This window comes from Haliaeetus albicilla, chromosome 27 (genome assembly GCF_947461875.1).
Source record: "Haliaeetus albicilla chromosome 27, bHalAlb1.1, whole genome shotgun sequence".
Lineage (NCBI taxonomy): Eukaryota > Metazoa > Chordata > Aves > Accipitriformes > Accipitridae > Haliaeetus > Haliaeetus albicilla.
This window is the reverse complement of record NC_091509.1, coordinates 2,867,622-2,885,362: the sequence shown is the minus strand read 5'-3', so window position 1 is coordinate 2,885,362 and position 17,741 is coordinate 2,867,622. Positions and strand designations below refer to the sequence as shown.

At 45.9% G+C, this 17,741-nt stretch overlaps 1 protein-coding gene across 2 annotated transcripts in view; it reads right to left on the bottom strand.

Annotated features, from left to right (window-relative positions):
- DELE1 (DAP3 binding cell death enhancer 1) overlaps positions 1 to 17,741 on the bottom strand; it is a 22,606-nt gene extending 4,865 nt beyond the window's left edge. For both annotated transcript variants that reach the window (XR_011322408.1, XM_069772376.1), the window contains exons 1-11: positions 17,413 to 17,741; positions 17,153 to 17,264; positions 16,830 to 16,950; positions 16,321 to 16,464; positions 9,602 to 9,657; positions 7,942 to 8,035; positions 7,081 to 7,223; positions 6,167 to 6,325; positions 5,158 to 5,250; positions 1,554 to 1,710; positions 1,037 to 1,301 (exon numbers count right to left, since the gene is read on the bottom strand). Coding sequence is in view for 1 of the 2 variants with exons in the window: in XM_069772376.1 (XP_069628477.1) it covers positions 1,045 to 1,301; positions 1,554 to 1,710; positions 5,158 to 5,250; positions 6,167 to 6,325; positions 7,081 to 7,223; positions 7,942 to 8,035; positions 9,602 to 9,657; positions 16,321 to 16,464; positions 16,830 to 16,950; positions 17,153 to 17,264; positions 17,413 to 17,519 (1,443 nt within the window). In the remaining variant the exon portion in view is untranslated. The remainder of the gene's footprint in view (positions 1 to 1,036; positions 1,302 to 1,553; positions 1,711 to 5,157; positions 5,251 to 6,166; positions 6,326 to 7,080; positions 7,224 to 7,941; positions 8,036 to 9,601; positions 9,658 to 16,320; positions 16,465 to 16,829; positions 16,951 to 17,152; positions 17,265 to 17,412) is intronic.

Below are 17,741 nucleotides of genomic sequence, written 5' to 3'. Positions count from 1 at the left end.
CCCCTCCCTTGCTGAATGGAGACCACAGCAAGTTCAGGATGGGGCCATTGCCTTTGTTTTTCAGAGCCTGATCTACACAAAGCACCAGAGCACTGTGGCTACAGGAAGCTGGACAGTTTCTACAGATGCACTTGAACCAGTTTAAACTGGTGTGGACAAAAATCTTTTTCTGGATTCAGCTGCCCCAGTGGAAGAAATTATCATACCAGCTGCTTGCCGCTGTCTGCCTGACAGTGGTTACTGCCCACTGGGAGCGTCCCTTATCCTCTCCAGTGAAAATGAACTGGCATGCTTAGCAGATGTGTACAATATAAATTTTGAAGCAAACCTTGCTCATCGTGACTCAAAGGGGGTGCACCCATGGGAGCAGCTCGCTGCCAGAGCTGAAGGAACAATCACTGGGGACCGAAGGACACTGGCAATGGTGCAGGATGGCTGAGGACAGCTGTTACTTTCATCAGTTCAGGTGGATCCATAAGCCATATCCCACAAAAACCTGTGCCCTATTAATCAGAATTCACTCTCTTGCTTGCACAGGTTTGAAAGTGGATTAAACTGCCACAATGGCAATGTAGAGACAAGCCCAGATTGTGCTGGTAGCAGAACCACTGTGGGAACAGCTAGCCTTGAAGTGAGATCAAATTGCCTCAGAGGGTGCAGGACAGGCCCATCACAGTTAGCTGCCAACATCGCCATACGGTGGCTTGTAAACTTCACGGGGGGACCATGTGCAAGATGTGCAGGGCTACTGGAATTGTAGCCCCAAATCCTATCACTGTGGCATGGTGGAAGTCTATACGTAGCTCTATACGGAAATGTAGGAGCATAAGAAAGGTCCTCGTATTGGAAGGTAGAGGGCCAGATGACATGGTGGCATAGGAGATACGACAAGGTTTATTCTCAAAACCCCAGTATTTAAAAATGGCTCCTGCTCCAGTAACAGAAAGCTTTCTCTTTCCACTCACTGCTACCCTGCTTCCAGCTCCACACGGACTAAGAAGGGCTGCCTTCCCTTCTGCCTGCTTGTTTCACTTACCGACTGCTCTAGTAACAGCAGTGGTGGGGCTCCAAGCACTGCAGTTCTAGTGTCGCTGCCCTGCTTCCAAGGGCACGGCTCCATCCTGCACTGCCGAGCATCATCATGTGGAGTCCGTCTGCACTCCAAGAGTGGGGCAGGGTGAGGGCAGATTGTCTTGCCTGGGTGGCATGGAGGCCTGCAGGCACACGCTCAATAGCCCAGAAACAGGGGCTAGAGGAAGAGGCTCTTATTCCAGAAGGGAACGGATGCCTTGTTCGCACATCTGAAAGTACATTAAAACAAAAGATATTAATGATGCATCATACTATAGGAACGGCTTGTCCACTTCAGCTTGACTGGAACTAGCTGGTAAGGAGAGGAAAGAACTGAGAAAGAAAAGCGTTCCCTTTAGTAAAAAGGACAACTTCTTGCCACGGCTCTGTGCTACCTTTCCTCTGGCAATACGAGCCCTGCTTTTATGGGGTCACTACCCCATGCAGTCCCACACATCCTATTCCCCCGCTGCCCACGGTACCTTCCACCTCCTCTTCTAGCACTCGCAGTCTCTCCTGAGCGTTCCTGTTCCCCGCAGCAGCTGACTGTCGGTAGTGTCTCATTGCTTCTGCCACGTTCTGCTGCACTCCAAGGCCCTTCTCATAGCAAACGCCCACGTGATACCTGCTTTGGGCATCCTAGCCACAGGAGGAAGCACAGCAATCAGCCCCGCATGATGGAGAAGTGACGACAGCACATGAAAGGAGAACAGAGAGTCTTCAACACCTTCTTTAAAGTTTACTGCTCTATCTTGGGTCCCTCAGACCATATCTTCAGGAATTTAGTCCCTTCTCTGAGCACACAGTGAAGCAGAATTTCTTACCAGCTATCTCTGACTCTGCTCCTTTGTATCCTTTTCCAATTAAATTCACTGATTTCCCTTCAACATCCAGGTCTGCGTCACGGGAACAAAGGAACTGCTGTCTCCGCAGAGCATCCCGATTGTCTCAGGGGTCAGAGCTAAGAGGACTTCGGCAGCCTTGACTGCACCCATATCCTGATCACACCCAAACTCTGAGCACGCCCTGTGGACTGCCCTACTACAGTTCATGCAGAACTCTTTTAAAAACATAACAAATGCCACAGAGGTACTTGCTGCCAAGGGTTGGAAGATTACCCTTGGCAGCCACCAGGCCTTCAACACGACAGCACACCACTATCTTGCTCAGCCCCACCTAATGATATTCCAGCAGAAATCTCAAGCAGCAGAAAAGAAGTCAAGCAAATAAGTGCTAGAGAAAAAGCACCTAACTACTCAGACATACGTAACTGTTGAGAATGAACTAGAAAGCAGAGGATGTCACTGCAGATGGGTCAGTGAAGCCAAATCCAAACCCGTGACATGTTTGCATATTGGCTGTGCACTTTATCTTTGAGATCCAATAGGAGGAAAAGGGTCTCTCAGATAGCAAGAAAGCAAGATGACATCCTGAAGACATTGAAAAGACCACATGGGCTAGTGGTCATGCAGACCTTTTTCAGAAAAAAAGCCAGCAACATAACTTGAAGAGTATGACTGCCAGAAACATGATTTAAACAAGGCTTCGCAAAAAAAGAAAAGAAGAAAAAGAAAAAGAAAAAAGGAAGTAAGTAGCAAGTTTTAATAAAGCCATGAGAGAAGAACATATTGCAAGTGTTGCTGTCTGGGATGTAGCTGGTAGAGGAAAGCGAAGAACTCAATGAGTGGGTGCTTTGCAAAATGTTGCAGGTCTCAGTTTATGACAGCAATAAACTTCTTTAGAGATGAGATAAACATGTTGAAGGATTGGCACTTAGATGTGACAAGAGACAGGGTTAAGTAAGTAGCAACTATTCCACTAGCCGTCTCTTATATGACGAACACCGCAAAGACAAGACCACAAGGTGGAGAGATCCCCAAATTAGCATGGCATAAGTGACTGCAATATACTTTGAAATCTGAAGGTCAGACTCAGCTGTCCAACAACACTCTTTAATATGTTTTTTATATTCTATGGTTGCACGCATAAAATAAGGGAGGATAAAAAGTGGTAACCAAAGTAAAACGCAGTTCTTTGGAGCATCGTTGTATTTGGAAGAACACTTGTCAGAGTTCCCCCCTTGGCTCTAGCACAGAGCAACAACCTGAGAGAGAAAACACTGAACCCATGATTTTTTGTGCGCGTTTTCCCTTTCTTGGAGTTGTAGCTAAATGGTGCCATCCTTGCTTCACCCGTATCCAGTATTCTTTCAACCAGCTAAACATAAATTCATAATCCAGGGTAATGGGAAAAGAGCCCTTCTCCCAGCAGAATGCATGGGTTTACATCCCAGGGAGCCTATGCACAAGCCTGCCACCAAAGATGAGACTGTGGTACGTTGGCAGCCAGCATCCATTGGGAAGCAGAGATGGGGAAAGATGATTGGGTTCTGAGAACTGTTATGGCTGTGACCAAAACATGCAAAACACTGATCTACCAGGGGGTACCCCTGGGACCTGTAGTTACCTGCTAGATTTTCTGTTGTTAAGGGCTTACTAGGCATTCAGTAAATGACAATCATCTATTTAATGAGATAATTTGTTGTTATATTGTGCAGCATATGCATCCAACATCAGGCTGGAAGAAAGGAGTTGATGATACAGCTTATGAGAGATCTTTAGCAGATCTGGGATGAAATACTGTATCAACTATCATGAACACGATGTCTGAGCTGCTGGGGCTAGTCAGGTCTAGTCTCACCAGTGATCTGACAGTGTCTGCATTCTTAAAAGTGGGTGAAGACTGAAGTGGTAAAGTTTGCAAGTGATGTAGTGTCATTCAGAGTGATCAAATTTACTGTAAAAAACACATTAGAGAAGATCTTGCAGGACTAAGAGTGGGCAACAATCACAGAGGAAACTTTGTGTTGAAAAATGCAAAGTAGTCCTTATAGAAATAAATTTGTGAGTCACTGTGATAGTTCCCTAAACCACCAAGTCACTGCTCAGTGGCAGGCAAAAGGGCAAACAATATTAGGAATTATTGGAAGGAAATACAGAACAAAGCAGAGGACCTCATTATGTCAGATCCCTGGCATACCTCCATCTTGAGTCCAGTTTTAGTCTGAGCATCTTAAAATGGTCAAAGGAGAATTAGAAAAATAGAGAGAAGACTGACAAGCAAAATCGAACACCTTGACTGCATGGAGAGACAAACCAAACTAGCGCTCTGCAGCCTGCAAAAGAAATGACTTAGAGAGGACATGCTAAAGGGCGACAGAATCAGAAATATTAGCCAGAAGAAGAGGGAATAGCTATTCATTATTTTCCATTACACAAAAGCTGCGGGAACTGAAGTTAAAATGAACAAGTTCTTCAGAAAAAACTAGCTATTACAATGCAGTGCAAGCTGAAAACGAGGGAACAATGTCAGAGTGCTGTAAAATAACAGAACTGTGGGATGCAGAAACCTGGCTGCAAGACATGGGATGACATACTTCTACTTCTCTAAGTGCTGGTAAAGATTCAGGAGCACTACTGTGTCGAGATTGTGGCACTGCCCTTCAAAAAAAGTAAGCCTGGGTCACTTGGAGAAAGTTCAACAGTAAGCAAGAAAATTGTTGGGGATCTGGACAACGTGATGTGTGAGGATGAACTCAAACAATGGGGGAAGGCTGAATGGGGATTCAAGTATTTAAGTACATTAAAGGTCCCTGCAAAGAAACAGCAATAGTCTTTTCATCCTCTCTATAGAAGGCAAGAAATAATGGGCCAATTTTGAAGAACAGATTCAAGATAGACACAAAAAAACTCTCAAAATGATACAGTAGTGAAAGAGTTTGACTGAAGAGGGTATAGATGCTCCATAACAGGAAACCTGTAAAATTATGCTAGATGAATATAAGCACTGGTGCTGTAAGAACTACTCCAACCCAATAAGGCTGTTTCTACGTTCATGTTTTGTAGGGTCTGTGCCACAGGACCCAATTTGTCTCCAAGATGCACCAAGGCTCCACTCTGTCCTTTCAGACTGTGTGGTAAAGTCCCGACACTCGCTCCCATTTCCAGGAAGCCCTGAAATCTGCCACCTGTAACCTGCAATGATCCCAAACTGAGAACAATCATAGCCTGCAAAGGGCTTACTTACGCCGTTCTTTGCTGCCAGCAGCAGGTACTTCAGACCTCTCTTTTCCTTAGGTTGCAGCCCCCTCATGTAGAACACTCCAAGATAAGCCTGTGCCTGCAACAAAACCATACCATACCAATCAGCCAGGATTTCCCCCCTTAATTACTCCAGTTCTTCTACTGATTTTGCAAGTTGCTCTAATGCTGGGGTTACTGCGGCAAGACAAGTGTGCTAAGTACCCTGCTTGCTGCAGTGCCTGTTGAGAGAAGTGGGGGTTGTCCTAGGAAAAATCATTCTGACATGGTAAACATAAAAAATCACATTTGATCTATAAAACTCCACTATAGGTACAGTTAACATCACCATACTAACACCTTAAGACTCAGAATATCATTTCAAACTGCACTGTGGAAGTCAGAGCCAGAGAACGGCTCCTACTCGTGAGCTGTCCATAAGATACAGCAGATGCAGTTCCTGGAACAGCATGCTCCCTGAGATACAGTCACTGCCAGAGCGACTGGCATTCGCAACACAAGATGGCACATGCCTAAATGCATCTCCTAAAGAGTGGGAAAGAGGGCAAGGTACACAGATCCATGTGGATGAATCATCTTGAAAAGTCACAGATACAATATGAGGATCTGTTCTTACTTCAAGCATCTCATGGAACTTCCTCCACCAAAGCCACCTGTACTCTTGGAATTGAGAGGAGATGAAACACAGAGCTACATTTTCAACTGTAGGTCAGTCTTCCTAAGCCAATGGTCTAATCTAGGTGTCTAATCTAAGAGCCACATTAAAAAGCCCAACAGCAAACCAGACAACCAACACTGCTGAACAGTGGGTACCTAGCTGCCTCCCATGTGCAGGCAGGGCTGTCTCCCATATAATATCAAGAGTATAAATATGTAGGAAGAATTTTGCTTCCATCCCAAAGGTGCTGCTTTCTGGGATGTTTTGTGGTTCAAATCCTTTAAACAGGGTTCTCTGCTGGCTCTCTCCTATGAATTCCCATGCTGTAGACACTAACCTCTGTAACCCCAGCCATTGCTGCTTCCTCCAGGAAAGTCACTGCCTTCTGATGCCTGTCCCATTCATTTTCAGGCCTATGGTGTAAGAGGTATCTAGCGTAGCGGTACTGTGCCATGGGGTGACAGCTGCTGGCTGCGTGGTAGTAATAAAAAGCTGCCTGGAAAAAGAGAAACACACTTGTGTGATTCAGGTAATGCATGCCCTCAAACATGACATGACTCCCCTCTGGCCAGAACAAGCTTAACCTCTCTGTCTAGATCTATCATATGCCGCGCATGCTTACCCCAGCAGCTCTCCCATACCTCCTCGCTGAAGAACAGGAGATTAAGTGAGACAGTGGACTGCAACTATAAAAGAAGCCTCTAACCACCCTGCCTTCTCTAGTCAAAACTCCCGGTGTTGAAGGGGGTGGCACTGGGCCAACAATACCAAAGCTTACTCTGTGCCAACAGGGATCTGCACAATTACTCGAAACAAGCCGTCTTTGCAAATCCTCCCAGCTACAGAAGATGCTGACTACAGCCAGCGTGCACTAGGTGGCAGGCTGTAGTTAAGGTACCCAAACTGGACGGCTCAAGATGTAAAGAAGCTCTTGGATGTGCAGTGGTGTTTTAAATACAGTAACATGACAGGTTTCTCCTTGGTACTCTCCTGGGTGCTAGTGACACAGCCCGTGTACCTATGAGAAGACCTCAGAAGCTATCAGAAAGGGGATTTCAGGAGCACATCTGAAGGGATCTGTGACACTGAAGCCAGCACTGCAAATCTGCAGTTTATATTATTTCCAGCATTTTCTAATGGGACTTCAGAGACTGTCACACCCATGCAAAAGGAGAAAAGCACCTGTACACGCAACAAAGACCACTCTCCTGGTCTGTGCTGCATATATACAACCCTACAAGCTGTGGATACCTTTTCCAAGTCTTTTTCCGTGCCTCTGCCATGCTCGTAACACAGACCCACATTGAACTGGGCTTTGCTGTAGCCTCGATCTGCTGCCAGTTTGAAGCAGGTATAGGCTATCCTGTAATGGCCCGCTCTCATACTTTCAATCCCTGAAAAGAGCACAACATAAAAACAGGGGAAAAGAAAAGGGACAGAATGCGGCCTCAAATGCAGCAACCTCCCCCACAGCTACTGGGCCTTCTGTGGCCCATGCCAAGTGCTCCGGTCCACTTTCAGCTGGCTCACCAACCCTCACTCCACAGGACCAAAGTTTCCATTGGAAAAATGGCAACACTGCATTTTAGGAATTTTTCTAGTCTCATTGCAAAGAAGGATCATGGGCTAACACAACGTATGGTTCGCACAGAAGCAGCTCGCTTTTTTAGTGCTGCAACTAGCGGTGTATACAGGGCAAGGACTTTCTTCTTAGATCATTGCATCTTCCTTCAGCTCTTCTTAGAGTTGCAATTCTGCAATTGCTTTTTCAGCTTGCCAGGAAGACTGAGATCTCAGACAATGAAAAAGTATACAAGGATATGACAGCTTCTGTTGCAAAAAAGACAGAGGTGGCTTAATTTCCAACTATAGATGTCAGGACAACAGTGCAGGCTTCAACCAAGCCTGGATTTAAATATGCTGATATAAATCAGGTGGCAGGATGGGACAAAGGGCAATAAATCTCTCAAAGCACAGTTGAAATTGCTGAAAGGAGGCTTCAGCTTGGGTATATGTCATCTCTGCCTTCACACAAGACCTGCAACAATTTGGAGGTCCTCCAAAAAGAGAAACGTGTGGTTTAAGGACAAAACAAATCCAAGTCCACATTACCGAGGATATTCAATGCAATGGAAATGTCAATCCGGAAAATCTGCTGCAATTGGAAAGCAGCTTCCTCTAAATGCTCTTGCTGAGCTGGGTCACCCTGAAGAGTTAAAGAAGAAAGCTATTAAGACAGCAAAAACATGCAAACCCTACAGGAGATTCTTTCCTGAAAACCGAGCAGTGAGAAACAGTCATACTGTACTATAGTTATCAAGAAGGTGATGTAATCTGGCGTCATGTGTCCGCAAAAAAGTCTCCCTATCCTACACAGCCATTTAGTTAGGGAAGCTGTATGGACATTGCTTGCCTGGCCAGGGAGCTTGGTGTAGCCTCTTGGACATCATCAGACCTTTCAGAATTTAGCAAATACCTGAATATCACTCATAACTCCCCCCTTCAAAAGTAACGTTAGCCCTCGTTTACCCTCCCACATATGTCACCAGCACAAACAGTCTCTGCCAAACGTGCACTGACATATTTGCATACGCTTTACACAATTCAAGCTGAGCCCACACTGACAGCTTACCGAACCCTGCACACTCCTAATAACATCCTGCGCAGCAGAGACAATGTCTTTTCTTTCTCAGTAATGAACAGTATTTTTTACTTTACGACAGCTCTGGGAGGTGGTAGGAGGATTAGCCTGGCCTGCAGCTTTAGCTTCCCAGCTTGCGTACAAATTTAGTGCCATCGAGTGGCAGCAGTGCACACTGCACACGATGCCTCTGCACTCGGGGAAGTCACGCAGCAAAAATGCCCCTTGCCACCCAACAGTTTTACCGCTCAGCCAGCACTCAGAGCTGCTCACAAGAGGACAAGTCATGGACCAACTCCCCTCCTCTCCTGAGACCTGCCCCACGACCTACGAGGGAGCTACAGGCTCTTTCTACAGCCCTGCAGAAGCGGCACCTCTCAGGACTGGGAGCTTGGCGCTCAACCCCTCAGCAGAACAAGCAAATGCCTTTCTGGTGGGGGAGCAGAGGGCACTGCCATGTCAAAGCGAGGAACCCACTCTGTTAAATACTGAATTTACCTCCACTCTGTTCACAGTGTCCTTGAGCAATTGCTCAGCCGACTGATTTTTAAAATAGGGAATTGTCTGCACCTAAGACTGTGAACTGCAAGGAAGTAGCAGGCTTAATCACAAGAACCGTAATATAATTTACAGCCTTGTGACTCTCAAGCTGATGCATCCTCTTCAAGCCCAGTGTCTTCCTCTATAACAGAAAAGACCCAGTCCTGATTTGCAGCTTTAGGAGCAGTGACACCACCTTCTGCAGTCATGGGTTGTCTGGTAAAAACCGAAATAGCAACAGCACGTAATCACCTAGTGAAAGATTGCATCAAAATGCAAATACACAAGAACAGACTGGTGCTATGGGATAGTGGTTTTCTTTGTTTCGTTTGTTTTGGTTTTTTTTTTTTCCATTTTCTTTCAGTACTTCTTTGCTAGCACCCCTGTTCCACAGACACCTTAAAGGACGGGGATACCAGTTTGTAGTTCCTGAACTTTGCTCTGGCTAAAGCAGAGGGTAACATACCACATCTCTCTTTCTCCTGGCCTCCAGCTGTGCAGGGCAGAAAACAGTCTTGTGTGTGAGTGGATTGCTCAGGCAAGGGAAAGGACCTCAGGTACATATGGAGGGTGCGAAAAATGAAAGTGTACCTTTGCGCTGCGGAGAACTGGCCCCAAGTTGGAGCTCTCAGGGATCTGGAACTCCCCTATATTAAAAAAAAAGAACAAAAAAAGCAGAGTTAAGCAATGCTGTATCTTCACCTCTTCCTCCTCTTCCCATCCTCTCTACGCCACAGCTCTTTCCTAGAGGACTGATCACCCACCCAGTCAGGGATATTAAGAACAGAAGGAACACCAACCAATCTAACCTTTGTATCAAAAGCAACCAAGTGCCACATGAATACAGTCCTGTAATCTGCAGCTGGCTAACGCACCTCCTCCAGAAAGGTTGCCATCTTGATTTGAAGGTAGAGTATCTCCCACTTTTCCTGAGAGTTTATTCCAGCAACTTGTAATCGCTGCTTTAAACCTCTGTGCTTCACTTTAAATTAAAATACAACTGGTTTCTGCTCCCAGGCACTGGCTCTTCTAGGCTTTTTTCTTTTTACTAAAAAGCCTATTCTCCTTTTGAAAGTCCTGATACAACTAATCAACCCCTCTTGATTCTTGTCTGTGATTCTAAACAGACTGCGCTGTTCATGTCTTTCAGCTGAAGTACTTTTCTGCCCGAGATGATTAACTTTATGACTTTTTGCCACTATTCCTGAATTTTCAACATTGTTATTGAAGTGCAGACCCTCTCACCAGTGTCACAGGAAGGGTAAAATTGCCTCCTTATTTGAATTTGTAACCGCCTAGTTTGCATATATCAGAACTGTGCTCCTATTCCCATTGCCCAGGGCATCACACTGAGATTTCGTGCTAGGTGCTTGCTAGCTCCTAGCTCCTTTTCCACGTAATTTGTGTCCAGGGTACAGTTCTGCTTCTGCAAGGGGATCATGAGACATGTTATTCTGGCTGCATCGGATGCAGGCTTAGGTTATCACCCCAACATGCCCCACTTGCTCATCACTGCCCTCTTAGATATGCTAGCACTACCATGTGTTCAGCCACTATCCGACCAGTTTCAACCAGAATTATCTAATGAAAATATCTACAGCAAAAGCTAAGCCACCTTGCTCCTGACAGAACTGTGCTAGAAGCGATTACACAGGCATTTACGCCAGCTACTCTAAGAGGACAGTGACCTCCAGCAAAGAGGACGAACAGGCGAGGGCTGACCGAGGCCAATTATTTTTAACCTGAATCACCATAAGCAGCTGGATCCCACCGGGCACCTAGCACCAGGTGCTGAAACCTGGATCACTTCAAGCCAGTGCTGCTAACACAAGAAGTAGCTGTGCCCTCCCCATATCTCCCTGGTGCCCTCCCCATATCTCCCTGTCCCCCTCTCAAGCTGTGTGGCTGTATAGCAGGAAGCTAGTAAGAGTAAAAAACCCAGTCCTTTCAGGGGCCCGATTCCTTGATTCCTGCACTGTATGGCTACACAAGCACTTGTGCCGGTGCAGCGGCAGAAATGAGTGTGCAACAGGCAGGATTGCTTCTTGCAGTGCCTGTACTGCCTTACAATGCGCATGAAGCTGTGGCCTATGTTCCAGCTGCAGCCTCGTTATTCCCAGATAAACAATTCCCCTCTGGCTGTATTAAAATGTATTTTATCTGAACAAGCCCCACGCACCCAACAAGGAAGATCGCCATGGCAAACATGATTTCTATTCATCATTCCACCAAAAGTAATATAATCTGTAAATTTATTAGTTATGTTTTACATTTATTTTCAGATCAGGCATAAAATTATGTGATCTTTCTCACTGTAAGACTCTATCTCTCATTCAGGTATCTCCCTCATGATGTAATTTGGTTTTTTGTCATACATACAACAGCAAATCCCATGAAGAAAAACATTGTCTGCATTAAAAATTCTCCCAACTACTTGTTTAAACATCAGTACATTCATGCTTTCAAGAAACTTTACATTTCACATAGACATCTACTCCTAAATCAGAGATTTGTCGTTTACTGAGAAAACATGCTGTTTACAGCAACAAACCAACCATTACCCCATGAAAAATAACAAGAAACCAATTCTGAATTCTATCAGCCTGCAGAACTGTCTCATGTCCCTCTACCACTGGAAACCCCTCCTCACACAAATCCCAGTTATCTCACCAGATAAGAGTTACCACTCCCGGGAAGCACACCACTCCTGGGGAGTCATTTGGAAGAGAACACAGGGACCAATTGATCCTGACACCCAGTCCCATCTCCTGAAAAACTAGACTATTGAATTCTCTTGGAACTTACCTTTGAGGCCAGGCAAGCCTCAAATCAAATCTCTCCATGGAGATCATGATTTTTTACGACTCGCCTGTTTCAGAGCAGCTGTCTCAATACCAGGCACACAATCTAAACATATCGCCTAGTTTCAGCAGTAAACAGAGAAATAAAAGCACCCCCCGGCAGCAAAGAATCCCATCCCACTTAGCAGAATGAGACAACCAGCTTAGATTAACCTTCAACCTGACACTACTTAACACAAGTTCAGCCCAACTGTTTGTTTCTTATTTCCCAAAGAATGGTCAAACTTCAGCAGAACTTCATAGGAACTAGGCTTTGAACAAATTCATTGCTATACTGCACACACAGAACCACGTTAAATTATTCTTAAGGTTGTATGTTCAAAGCACACAAAAAAAGCTGGGAATACCACAGCTGGAATTTTCTGTGCACTTTATTTCTACTTCTTCAAACATGTGCTGTGATGTAACTTGACTATGCATCCTTTTTTCCATGCAATCTTGAAGCTTTTAGTGTACTGGATGCCCAATGCTCACATATTCAGCAGCTAATAACTATTTGGTGTGTCCCCACTGTTCATCCTGTACTAATCAAACGTTGCTCAAAGCTATCTCGAAATGAGGAATTAATAATCTTCTCATAGACAGTCTAGATTGCTCATCCCAAAACATCCAAACACTTCACAAGAATGAATTCACAACAAGAGCTGGACAAAATCCAGGATTTCTGCCTCATGGAAAATTTTAGTGTTTCCAATTGGTTTCATTGTGCTTTGAAATGAAAACACACTTTTGAAATGTCTGTAATCTCAGAATTGAAATAACGAATTTTACAGTTCTGCCAGGGGTAAAATACAACTCCCCAGGGCAGCATTCAGCTGCTATAACACTGAGGCTGGCTGTAATCACCCGCTCGTTCACTATGTGCCTTTAACTTTCGGCAAAAAAGCTTCGAGTGAGGCATGAATTGCATGAAAAAAATAGGATGCAATCATGCAGCTAAGGACTTGCTCATAGTAATATCCAGAATGTTATTTAAAGCAACTTTTAAATTAATTTCCTAAAGTTTTCTTTTTAAACACACTAAAAGTAATAGATTCCATCATATTGTGTTATGTTAAAACTGGAATGGCTCATCTGCAAAGCTGGGATGTTTGGATCGATCACAAAGATCTTTGCCACTTGAGGTAACAAAGTAGCTGACAACAATAGCAGATTGTCATTGTACATGTAGACCAGCAAGTCTGGAAATTAACTGAAACACTGAAAGAAAGGGTGAGGACATGGAATTCTCTCTAGAAGGTCCTTTGCCATTGCTGGCAACAGCAAACTGGAGAAGCGAAGGTACATTCTGCTCCACTCCAAGTTCTGGAGGTCTGTTCTCTAATGGCAAGACTTTGCTACCAGATTTCCCTGCATCATCTGCCAGGTGTCTGTCCTTCTCTTCCTTCTGCTCTCCCCAGCTTCTTGCTGCACTCTGATTTAGCCAGCCTCATTCTCTTTCAGTAGCTACACACCAGAAAAAAAAAAATCCTAAACCTGAGGCAGCTTTTTCTGTAGAAAGCAAAACATACTCTGAGAGAAAGGTATTACCAAGGCATGACCAAGCTTCACTTTAAAACTTTCCATGGAAAGATTCACAGGACTTCTCATATTACAAAACTAGGCATTTTTTCAGACTCTTCAGTAAAAATTACTGAATCTCTTCTCCCTGACTTTTCTCAATATATTCCCACAAAATGGATGCACAGCATAATGCAAGAATGTAACCTGAGGACTTATGTATTGAGCAAAATCAAATTATTTCTGACATACATTATCTCTTGACAACGGACAGTTGTAGATGCTTGGGCAGAAAGGGTAAGGAACAGGGATTATAAAGTCACACTTTTCCTGGCAGAACTTTCCAGCAATCAGCTGTTCCGTGATCTTCTGAGCAGGAGGTTATGGCTGGACCAATTAAGTCTAATTTGAATGTGTAATTTTACCTAATCACTTCTTGGAACCCATTTATACTTCTGGCCTGTAGCAATGAGTTCCACAATTTACCTGTGCACTAGCCAAACATATACTGTCTTTTGCTTTTTTTCAAACTTGCTACCTGACCATTTCTGTGCTGCCTATTAATATGTGTATTATGAAAAATATTGCCCCTATTCACCTTCCCTCAACACTTTTAGTTTCGCAGAGCACTAGCACACCCTCTGCCACTTCTTTTTTAAGCTGAAGCATCAGTCTCTATTTGTATGTAATTGTCTCCTTGTCATCCTTTTCTATGCCATTTTTGTTATTGTTTTTAAGACAGAGTGTCTTTTCCCTAAGTGTTCAAGATGTGGCTGCATCATAGACTTACACAAAATTACGATACTCTCTCATAGTCAGTTCCTTCCCTTACAATAATTAACATTTAATTGGCCTCACTGCTGCTGAGCACTGACTTAACCTTATCAAAAACATACCCATGGTGACTTTAAGTGTTCCCTCTGCAATATAATTATTAATTTGACACTCCTCATTCTGTATGTGTATTTACAGTTACATTCCCCCGTGTCTACCAATTTAACCTACCTTGGGATTACCCTGGTTTTAGTTTTTGTGCAATCTTTTGTTGTGACTTTTAGATTTGACTGTCCTGAATAATTTTGTATCATTTGCTTCTTCTGTCACCTCACTCGTCACCTCTTTTTTCCAAATCACTGCTGACTGTGCAGAACAGAACAGGTTTCAACAAAGGACTTAAGGGAATCCACCAGTAATGGCTCTCCATTGTGAAAACTATTTCTTGTACTTCAAGGAGTTACTAGCCCAAGAGTAGCCCCTCCATCTTCCCTCACATCAGCTTTATTTCTCCAGATAGCTTTGTTTTAGGTCCTGGCTGAAAGATTTTCAGAAAGCTAAAAGCTGGATAATCTTGCTCCACATGCCTGTTGACTTCTCCAAAGAACTCTTAATAGATTTACAGCTCTCTTAAGTTTCTGCAATGGAGCAAGTTGGCCCGAAAAATGGCTTCCTAAATCCTTTCAAGACCTTTGATTCTTTGATGTAGCACACTCATCCAGGTATCTAATATCTCTATTCTATAACACAGTTTCTATCAACTTAGAATTACCTTTTTGGCAGTTTTGCAGCTCAAACAACTCCCCCTTTCTAAAAGCCAACGTCCATTTTGTCAATGTTCATTCTTCTGGTCATACAGCAGATTTAAGCACTGGATTACATATCGTCATTAGAGGCTCAGTGACTTCATAGCTTCTGCAGAACATCCGAACAAAGAGCACGTGGCCTTAGTGACTTGTCACGGCTGAATTTATCAGTTTGCCTAAAAGCTCTTCCTATTGACTCTCTGTAGGAAACTGTTTGTCAGACACAGGCACATGTTCACTCCTGAATGTTCAGCTGTGCCAGCTGAAGGCATCACTGTCTCCACTTATTCCCTACCACTTCTCCCAGAGGTCCATGTCCAGTAATCTGCCAGTGAGGCAGTGTGTCTGAGTGCTTCTTAATATGCTCCAGGCAAAAGCAGATGGGTTAAACAGTCTAATTGGCAGTTTAGGTAAATTAACCTGGCTGTTTTCCTGGAGCTAATTAGGAGACATGGAAACAAAATGCTCCATTTGCCAACTGATGGGAATGGTAACCTCTGGCAGGAGATGGGTTTGATAAGCAGTGATGGGCAGTAGCTTAAACCAGCACTGAAGAAAGCCAAAAATCTGGAAGAAAGCAAAGAATGGGGAACCCCTCTGACCTTTTCTGCAACACCTTACATTATCTAGCCAACATCTGTGGGCTGGCTTTTTTACATTCTTCTCCGACACCACAATCACATGTCCCCTTTCTACTTGCTCCAGCCGGCTTCCTGCTTCTAAGAATTTTCCTGGAGCTGTTACTAGTGTTTATACATCTAGTGAGTAGGCCTATTGTAGGCCTCATCTGATCTTCCTTGACATGACTTTAAACTTAATGTGTAGGACATGCTTTCCTGGGTAAGACTTCAATTTTTTTGGAGTATATTCTACTATTTTTATAAAACTCATTTTAATAAGAATGTCTTTTATACTTCCTTCCACTGTCTTACCTACAGCATAAGCGCTCAGAAATACATCCTCATCTTCCAGGAAGAAAATAATTCCTTTAGTTTCCCACCATGTACACAAGTCTCCCAAATCAATCGTGCAGTACTATCCTGAATCCTTCTGGCTGCAAACATCTGTCCACAATAAAAGAACAGAAACTGGATGCTGTAATCAGGTCGCTAAGGCAGACCAGTATTGGTAAAGCCCATGTCACCTGCAGTTACAGCACAGGCTCCTCCCTGCCTCCAGGAGATTTTTTCCCTCTGTCTCTGGACTCCTGATTCATCTCTCTGAAATTCTTGTCTTTCCACTCTAACCTATGTCCTCAAGTGTCAATAAATGGATATACCCTTCTTGGCTCCTAGCTTTGCCTTGGGGAAACTCAGACTCAGAAGTCTTTCTGCCACAAGTATCCTGCCCCACAGCACGTTGCACATACCTACTGCTGTCCAGGGCTGGCTCTCTCCTTCCCCTGAGGGGATGCCTGAGGATGAATTCTCTGGTACCACCTCCGGACTTGCTTTCTGCAGGAAATGGGACCCCAGCTGCACACCAGGGCAGCTGGTTGAGGCTTCAGTCACCACTGAAATATAGAGCACAAAAGCAGTGTCTGCTTTAGGAGACAACACTGGACTGTATATTTACGTAGCGCCCTTCTCTGCTCTGACCACAAAGCCAAGCAGGAGGAAAGTTCATGGAGCAGGGTCCAGAAGGGAAAACAAAGGTAAGGGCATGTGGGATGCAAAGTGGGATTGCATCAACTCGTTAAGAAACAGCGAGATTCCCCTGACAGATACCAGCTCTCACTCTCCCCAGAGAGCTTGAGAGCTGGTTGTCAGCTTCTTGCAACAGCTCTCTTCCAGTCTTAGTTAACATATCACGAGGCGGCAATCCCGCGGGACAGCCGGGCCCTCCCACAGCCCTTTCTCACAAGCCAGAGCTGCTAACCTGTCTGCTGCGAGGGCAACGAAGAAAGCCACAGAGACCTGTGCTCTCTCCTGGCGTCCGGCAGCGACCTCAGCCACGAGATCTGTCTTACCACCTGCAGAAGCAGCGCACCGAGCGCTCCCTGAAGAAAAGGAGACACAAGTCAAGGAAAACAGCCCCGCTGCTCCCTCCTTCTGTCCCGTTTCCACCCGGCAGCTTGTCCGCAGCTCTCTTTCGAGGATCCCTCCCACCACGGCTCCCCTCCATCCCCTTTCCCACCCCCAAAGCCTCCTGGAGACATCCCTCCCGGCCAGGGACACCCGGCCCTGCCCGCCGCTCCTCACCCAGGTGACTGCCTCCAGCACGGAGTAACGGGGCACCAGGCCGGGCAGGGGCTGCTGCCTTCCTCCTCGCTCCCGGCCACCCCGGGGCCGTCCATCCTGACAAGCGTGCGCTCTGAAAGCAACCAGAAAACACCAACGCCGTGAAGCCAGAAGTCAGCCCTCAGCCCCCACCCCTCCGCCCCCAGCAGCGCCCTGAGGGCAGGGGGACCCCCCCGCCCCGCTCTCGCTGCGGGCCCCGGGGCCAGGCAGGCCGCACTCACCGCTCGGGGCTGGGGCCGCGGCCGTCGGGCGGCTCGGCGGCGCAGGCGGGGCGGGCGGGGGGCGGCCAGCAGCGGCCCAGGCCGCGGCCCAGCAGCAGCCGCCACATCCCGCCCGCCGGGCGACAGAGCGAGAGAGGGCGCGTCGCCGAGCGACGCCGGCCTGCACCATAGAGAGGACCGAGCGGCCCTGAGGGGGAGCGGCTGGGACCGCCGGGCCTCCCGCGGGGCAGGGGGGCGGCGGCCCCCGCACCGGGCTGCGGGGAGAGCGGAGCCCCCGCGGGCTCGAGCTCCGCGGAGGGGGGTTTCAGGCGGCCCGAGCCCACCCGCCG